Source organism: Drosophila arizonae, chromosome 5 (assembly GCF_054131065.1).
Source record: "Drosophila arizonae isolate 15081-1271.41 chromosome 5, UAZ_ARI_1.0, whole genome shotgun sequence".
Lineage (NCBI taxonomy): Eukaryota > Metazoa > Arthropoda > Insecta > Diptera > Drosophilidae > Drosophila > Drosophila arizonae.
The window spans coordinates 15,010,292-15,018,630 of record NC_142925.1 but is presented as its reverse complement, the minus strand read 5'-3'; the positions used below and the strand labels follow the sequence as shown (position 1 = coordinate 15,018,630).

The window sequence follows — 8,339 nt, the reverse complement described above, 5'->3', positions numbered from 1 at the left end:
ATAATGCACATGCACTATGCATTTATTTATATATATGTAGGTATTGCATACATTTTCATTCAATTACTTCATACATACATACGCTTTCACATGTATGTTCGTATGCTAAAGCATGCATACAAATGTACACACATATACTGAGCACCCATTTAGACAGCTAACTACTGAACTGTATAGGCGTGAATATGTGCATATGTGTGAATATTGACATCTCTGCATACATGCATGTATGCTTGAACATGTACCTACACCAACACATAAGCATATACGTACATATACATTTACGAACACTGTATGCATGCGTATAAACTCAAACAGATATGCCCAAATAGACGTGCACATACACACGTGCATATGTATGTATGTGTAGTTTTGCATTATGCATTTATCGCCGACTGACAGTTTGCTAAGTAGGAGGAAATCAACGATCTGTTTATTAAAATAAGCTATGAAATGGCATAAAGCTGTCTCGGCACCTGCCAGGTGTGTATCGTGAATTAGCAGCTGTATATCCTGAGTACTATAATTCTGACAATTTTATTTTTCATTTTCCGTTTTTATACATGGATATGAATTTAGTAAACAAATTCAACGAATTTGTAGCATAATAAATGCACTCCGTATAACATTGATTCTACTAAATAACTCACATTAACTTTATTTTGTACGATACATAATAACGGCTACTATAGGTACTATATACATTTGCCTTTAAAAAATTGCATTAACATTCTTGTAGTTGCGATCCCAATAGTTGCCATTATAAATCCAAGCTTCACTCTTTGTGTACGGGTTGTAAGCCTTTTTGAACCATCTGAGAAATGTATGTATGCCCATTAAAATAAAATTACACTTGTATATCACAAATATACAAAATAGTTTACCTTGGCCCAAGCTCATCCGAGTTTTTTTCTTGTTTTCTATAGTCCCTCTGCTGTTTTTCCAAACGTGCTTTCTCCCTTGAGGCTCCATCTAAATCGCCCTGCTCCAAACATAATATATCCGGCCGTAGTCGTGCGTCGGTGGGGCAAAGGGTATCTGGTGGTTTCATATTAGACTCCATTACATTCAATTGCAGAGCGAAGTTAGTGAAATGATAATACTAAAAAAATGCATGGAATATGAAGTAGTTTTTAACGAGGATTAGTATATTACAATTGCTGAGGCTCAGGTGCTGCTTTACAAAATGATTGGAATATTAATTATGAGGTAAATATATAGAATTAGGTTTTCAAGAAACTGAAATTTAGAGGAAACTTTACATAAAATTACAGTACATAATTTGAATTTTCTCTTATCCTTACATATCATACATAAAATTTCTTCGAATATTTAATAAAATATACAAAATTTTATAATTACAGCAAGCATTAGAATTAGAATTGAATAGGCTAAAAAAAAGTCTGGTTACCTCGCTGCTATTGGCAGGTCTTGGCTTACACCTCCATAGTAGTATAGAATTGGGCAAATTCAGACTAATATCCGAATCACTTCTGGGCAGCCCATCGTTGGTTTCATTAGGTGTGAACTCCTTGTCCTATAAATCAATAAATTTCATCCAATTTCTCACTTTACCAATTGGTTCTTACCTCCTGTAGAGATAAACTGCGAAAGGAATCCAATTTAAAACTATTTAATTTGGAAAACATTTTGCCTTGAGCAGCATTATGCGTGGAATTACAATGTTTCTCTTCCTCAATTTTCTTCTCCTGCTGCATGTGCTCCTCATAATCTTCCATCGAGCAGCACTTCAAGAACTTTGTCCACTTGCCATAAAGGAATAGAAGTTTTTGCTGACTGTAATGAAAATGTTTGTATAGAATTTTCTTTGAAATAATATTAATTCAATGTTTATTTATTTACTTTTCATCCTTGACAAAGCCTTCTACCCTGTAAAGATCTTTGTCTGAGAGACCTGATGATTTGAAGGTTAATGTTGCCACATGTCCAGTGGCATGGTTTGTGATTTCTATGGTTCCATATTGCTCAATCCAAAGTTTTCCGACAATAATATTGTGCACACAACAATTGACATTACTCCATGTATAGGTTTCATTCCATCTATGAAAAATGTTTATGCAAATATTATAAATATAATCGAAAGTATTTAACTTGTTAAGAAATTCGGAAAAAATGTTTAAGCTGTTTGATTGATGATTATTGATTACTACAAACATTTTGAATTTCCTAAATAATTATTGAATTTTTACAAATTGGCGTGAATACAAAATTGTTTCTGTCTAAATTAGTTTTATAGTAAATTAGATCAATTCAAGGTTACTAAAAACTTTTAAATATATGTGTAATTAATATTCGGAAGAAATAGAAAATCTATTTTATATATATTTAAAGCAGGCTTAAAACTTTTAAGGTTTGTCTGGATCGATAATGGTATATCATTTAGATCACCAAATGCTGTGCGATGTTTGTTTATATCCAGCGGTGCAGACGATTTCCAATTTATCATGAATTTCAATTAAAGAAATAAACCATGCAGAGATGCCAAAGTGATTTGCCACTTAGCTTTAATTAGTTCATTGCTTCTTATGCTCTGGTCCCGTTCAGTTGAGACACTCCCAATGGAACATCTAAATCACTTCTGTTCATAGATTATTTGACAGCGTTATCCCACGGGTAACTTGAAGCATTTTTTTCTTTTTATATTGATTTTGACTCTGACGTAGATATTATTCAACTTAGGGCAAGTCTTACACATCTATCTGTATTATTCTAACTTTTTAGCAGATTTACATTTAAGGTTTAATAGAAAACTCTGTATACTCACTTAGGAAACTCGACAGTAACAACTCCAGTTGGACGTATCTCAACGTTTTTTCCACTGAATTTAATTTTCGGATTTATCGAGCCGTAAAAATTAAAATCGTTGGATTCTGCATGAAATGCAGATATCGGTGGATGGTGCGAGACCTGCTCGCAGACAATGCGATAATTCTCTCGTTGCAGCTCATAGGTTTCGCCAAGGATCGGATTGAACGGCTTGCCCAGTCGGTCCAAGTTGGAAGCCAAGGCCGATACGGCAAATGCTGATGATTGAAGAAGAAGTTTTTTATTATTTTTACGTAATTAACATAATAAAGATTTGCGTAGTGTTTCTGATTCATAATTCTAATAAAATTTATTTTATTTCTGATTTTCACTCACCTGCCACATATTTCATGCGATCCACTGGATTATCTTGGTGGGCAGCATAGGTCAAGACATTGGCATACTCCATATATTCACAGATTCGTTGTAGGAAGCTTAACGGTTCATTCAACTCAACTGGCATGGTAATCTTGCTTAGGTCCTTTCCAATACAATTTTTGAGGACCGACCAAACACTTATCTTTTTTCTGGATAACATTGGGGCTGGAAGTTCGCGACTTATAAAATAGGCTTGTATTATTGGATCGTTCACATACTTAGTTTTATCTATTTACTTACCGGGCAATATATTCATTATCCGCACTTTCTGCCATCTTGCTTAATATAGACACTTTCTGTAGGGACTCAAAAATAAGGCAGCTAAAAGATATGTAGAAATAGATCTGATCAACATTATTAACTGTATAAGTTAATCAAATACTAATCACTAACCATCGATTATATATAGGTGGGAAAACGCATGCAATAAAAACACGCAGCTAAATCTGTAGAGTGTTTCTGTGATCTCAAGTTGTTCTTCCTTTGAGATTATCCAAGTTAAAAAGGCAGGAAGAATGCTTATAACAATGCTTATGTGTTTTATAGCTTTATAGAAAACAAAAATGTAAATGCGGCAAATTTTTAGCTGTTGCTCTCCACTAATATTCGGTCTCACATAAATTATACATATAAGAAAAATCAGGAAATAATCGTACTGGCTTTAACTTTCATGGAATATAGTGAGGACATCACTTTAGAGTGCAGATAGATAGATAGATGTAACATATATCCAGCCATTTTAAACGGCGATGTTTACAGAAAGCCCGCTATAAAATCTAAGCAGGTATTAAAGTTTTAAGCAACTTTTTGGTCAAATAGAAGCGATACAATAAATATAATATTATAATCTTTGATACATTTAAAGCCTGATTTCAGATAACATTTTAAAATAGGAAAGCCTTAACCACTGAAAGGACTCTTAAAGGCCATAATCTAACAAGAATATATTGAGAAAACCTATTAGCCAATTTTAATTTATAATAAATATTTTTTAGCCAAAACAAATATACATATACAGAAAGCACAGAAATATATAAAGCGACATACAAAAATAAAAAGGACGTCAGTATGAGTTCGTTTACTCGACAAATCAATATTTCGTCGCTTTGTTGTTGAATGCTAGGCACAGCATGAAAAATATAATAAAAATATGGAAATATGGAATAATAAACAAAAGCTTTATGTAAATATGCATGAAGCTGTTTTTATTGTTTTATGAAACAAATTTATTTAAATTTCGTTACACAATATAAATTATGGGTTGTACAGAAAATGGTATAAACTTTTTTTTTATTGGTAAAACGTAAATCCAATATTTAAATTCGAAAAATACATACATAAATATTAAAAAACAATTTTCACTTTTATGTTTCTTGTCTGATTAGATTAAACGAAAATTTAAAACTTTGTAAACATTTTCGCTACTGCAAAGGTAGCTGTTATGATTTTTTTTTTATGGGAGCCACTTAATTAAATCGACTCGCGGTGCAAAAGCTGACTTTGCGCAGTTCTAGGCGATAAATTGAAGTAGCTTAGAGATGCTTCAAATTTATCGAACAATACAAATCTTTACCAGTTTGATTTCTAGTAAATATTGGAGAGCACAGTGGTTAAAAATAATATATAAATAAATATATAAAATATTATATAAAAAGAAAAATTAATATATAAATTAATTTAAGAAAAAAGAATATGCTCAATGCATATTTTGAAAAATAATAATAAAAACAAAATAAAATAAATATAGTCGTATTTCATTCATTCAGAAATGGCATTACCTACCTTCTTAAAAAAATCCTCACACCCATTAAAAATCATGAATCATCATATAGGTACACGTGTATATTTTATGTCGTACATTCAATATTGTTATAATGCTAAAATTAAATATAAGTTGATTTAGTGTTTAACAATATGACGTTCAACATCTAAATGTACAAAACATAAATCGACAGATAACATTAAAACTAATCCAGAAAATTAAATGTACACTTTGTAGTTTATGATATACTGGATAGAGATAGAGAGCGAGTGCTATTAATTTACAAGATGCTGGCATCTTTATCAGGAATGTTATGTAGTCCGGTATCTGGATTGGCCCAGTAGTAATAAGGGGGACCTTGGCTAAAGCAATATTTCATATCGAGAGGTTCGCCATGGTCAACGTAGTACATAAGGTAAAAATTGCACATTTCGTCTTCATTTGTCGGGCTGTAAATAAAACAGAACAGAGAATATACACATTAATTAGGCATAAGCAAGTATTTTAATTAATTCTATTTTAGGCTGCAACGGCACTACATAAAATATATGATATATAGTCTATATGAGTAATCTTACCCAATTTCTGTATTACGGTGCCGTGTGCTTTTCATAGTACATCGGGCGGCGACAAAGTCACCCGTTACGATTGGCGAACTATCCTCGACATTATAAAACATTTGCGGTGTCAACGGATCCCTCTTTCCAAGCAGCGTCCACTCCTGAACGCCCCGTGCATTTGACCGAACCCTATATCCAGCAACAACCTTACCCAAACCATGGGTATGCGTGCGATATGCGAAGGGATGAATTGTTTTATTCTCTGTTATCTCACAGGCGGCCTCCATGTGCTCCGTCTTCATGGGAGGAATAACGCCGTCGGTACCTAACAGCAAGGTACCAGCCAATTTCGTGAGACTGTAAATGAAATGAATTCAAATAAAATAAATCTCAGCTCATTTGATAAGAACACAATACACTTACGGCTTTTCCGTATACTGTAGAAAGATGCCCGAATCATCAGTGGAACCATCTAAATGAAATATTAAACATTTAATATAAACAAATTTAATGTACATATTTATTTTCTTACCTTTGAATTGATCAACGTGAGCGTAATGCACCTGCAGGACCAAATATTTTGTTTGCGAATTCTTTCCCACTTTAAATCCGACACCGGGCGGTAGATCCAGTCTGGGCGCATCTCTTGCCCAGGCATATAATATCTAATAAAAGAATAATATAATAATTACTAATAATAAATGTGATATTGATGGATTGGAAAAAAAAATCTCAGTCGAATCTAAAAAGTTCAATAAAGATGTGTAATAAATTGATGTAATTTCTTTTGTGAGCAATTGTCTTACTTGCGAGTGTGACTGAGGTCCACAGGGACTTCCAGTTTCTTCCTCAGTTGACTTTGACATTTCTCCACAGTTCCTGTTAGAATAAAGTTTTAGAGATTTTGTTGACTTTTGTTGATTAACAAAACTTACCAAGTAAGTCTTGTGCTTCCCGGTTCTCCGCATCCATAAAGCAGCATATGATGTGCCGTGTTCATAGTTGCGTTTGGCTTGTAACCAACTTTAATAAAAATACAAATGATTTTTATAAAAAAACCCCGTGGAACTGCATAACATTTATCATTGTAACGTACCAATATAGTATGACGTTGTTGGGTCGACTTTGATAGGGGTGCATAAATACAGATCCGGCTATATAATAAAAATTTCATTATAATTGTTAAATAATTATATATGTGATCAATATTTATTTATTTGTATAAGTTGTTAGCGCGTATGAGCAACAAACTTGTTCTCTAAAGTCAATTGTCTTTTTTTTTCTTACATTAACTTTTAATAAAGTTTCTCAAGTCATTCAAACCTTCTTGTTTCTACTAATTCATTTATACACCCTGTATATGCTATACAATGAATCAAAATTGAATTCATACTAATACATACATAAATAAATATAATAAAATTGATTGCAACCTGTTAATACAGGTAAAAACATCTGTAATTTGCAAAAAAATATATATATATATTTCCTGATATTGCTGTTGATGATTAATGCAAAGTCTAAGTAGATTCTATAATCTAATAGTGTATTTTTTAGTAAAAAGTAGGGATGAGCACTACTTAACTTTGCTACTGTTAAATCTGTGCAACTAAAAAATCTAGAGATTGGAACTCAGCTAGAATAAATCAATTTTTATCAAAATTGGAGACTTGTTGGAACGCAGGCAGTTTTGTGTACTACAGACACCTGATGATGTAGGCCTTGGATAACATGAAATATATTGTGCAAGGAAACGGACGACTACAAAATACATACATACACATATGACTAAATTGTATTTTAAACAATTTTTAATTAAGGGTTTCAATATATATATAAAATGTCTCCAAATTGAGTCCTGTTTTAATATAAAATGATTTTTCGCATATTGAAGTCGTAATAAACTGTTGAATGCCATTTCAACAGTGCCAATATGTTATCTGCACTGATAAGGGAATATGCCAACAAACAAGCTAGGGGATTTCCATCCATATGGTAACGTTTTGCGTCAATTCAAACCAAATAAATTGCATTTTAAATTTATTTTCAAAAATCGATTTTCTTTTATGCTCGGACAGACAAAAGCCTTATCTATTACACATACATACACAAAATATACGCGCGCAGCATTGATAATAATTGTTTTGATTGCAACAACATGAACATATTTACAACATAAAATGTTTTGCTGCTTACAGTTTTTGGAGAAACCGATGGCATGAGGAATGGAAATGAGCCAGTGAGGCTCTCGGTTTTATCTTGGCCATAATTCCTTGCATCTTCTGAATACGTGTGCAATTGACGATCCACCAGCGCAACGGCTGTTATGATATTCCACAGAAGTATGTAGGAAACACATTTGTATTGTGTCATTTCAACATGAATATTTATTTACGTTGCGGAGAGATTCAAGTTCTTGAGCAAATGACTGCTTGCTCTCATTTACTGAGACATATGTTTTTCAAAATTATTTGGTCGTTTTTCGCAGTATACAATGTTCTCTACTAGAGATGAGATGCCACGTACTTTTTGCGCATTCTTATAGCGATGATCCGCTTTCGATTAGGATGCTGCTCAATAAAAGCTATCGATATCCAATAATTATGTTGTCCTAGGCATATGCACTAAGAAGATTACAAAATATAATATAGATTATTAAAAGAATAGCGGTAAAATAGTTTAACTTAAAAATCCGAAAAATTACTGATATAATTTGCTGCTCATACTTATTAAAACTAGAAGCGAAAACTAATGCCCTAATTGTATATTTCAACATACATGGAAATCATTAAATTACACAATAATATTAAAAC

The 8,339-nt window shown here is 32.5% G+C and overlaps 2 protein-coding genes across 8 annotated transcripts; both read right to left on the bottom strand.

Moving 5' to 3' along the window:
* Positions 1 to 628: 628 nt before the first annotated feature.
* Positions 629 to 4,723, bottom strand: LOC108616318 (oxysterol-binding protein-related protein 2). Of its 7 annotated transcripts, none has more exons than XR_016270564.1 (10): positions 4,542 to 4,723; positions 3,598 to 3,750; positions 3,445 to 3,548; positions 3,163 to 3,383; positions 2,786 to 3,044; positions 1,864 to 2,061; positions 1,590 to 1,797; positions 1,412 to 1,537; positions 885 to 1,038; positions 629 to 814 (listed from the first exon to the last, which is right to left on the bottom strand). XR_016270564.1 is itself a non-coding variant. In XM_089471583.1 (10 exons), the coding sequence occupies exons 2-10, from the start codon at positions 3,598 to 3,600 to the stop codon at positions 712 to 714; spliced, it is 1,440 nt and encodes a 479-aa protein (XP_089327709.1). In that variant the 5' UTR covers positions 3,601 to 3,750; positions 4,542 to 4,722; the 3' UTR covers positions 629 to 711. The 7 variants fall into 7 exon arrangements, 6 of the variants coding, with proteins under 6 accessions (XP_089327709.1, XP_089327711.1, XP_089327710.1 ...); XM_089471583.1 differs by having other exon boundaries at positions 885 to 1,102; positions 4,542 to 4,722; XM_089471585.1 differs by having other exon boundaries at positions 885 to 1,102; positions 3,445 to 3,525; positions 4,542 to 4,722.
* Positions 4,724 to 5,025: 302 nt separating this feature from the next.
* On the bottom strand, positions 5,026 to 8,084 carry Phm (Peptidylglycine-alpha-hydroxylating monooxygenase). Its single transcript, XM_018011433.2, has 8 exons — positions 7,723 to 8,084; positions 6,623 to 6,680; positions 6,462 to 6,549; positions 6,333 to 6,405; positions 6,059 to 6,191; positions 5,950 to 5,998; positions 5,545 to 5,883; positions 5,026 to 5,415 (listed from the first exon to the last, which is right to left on the bottom strand). Exons 1-8 carry the CDS (start codon positions 7,897 to 7,899, stop codon positions 5,247 to 5,249), a joined length of 1,086 nt encoding a protein of 361 aa, XP_017866922.1. The 5' UTR covers positions 7,900 to 8,084; the 3' UTR covers positions 5,026 to 5,246.
* Positions 8,085 to 8,339: the final 255 nt, after the last annotated feature.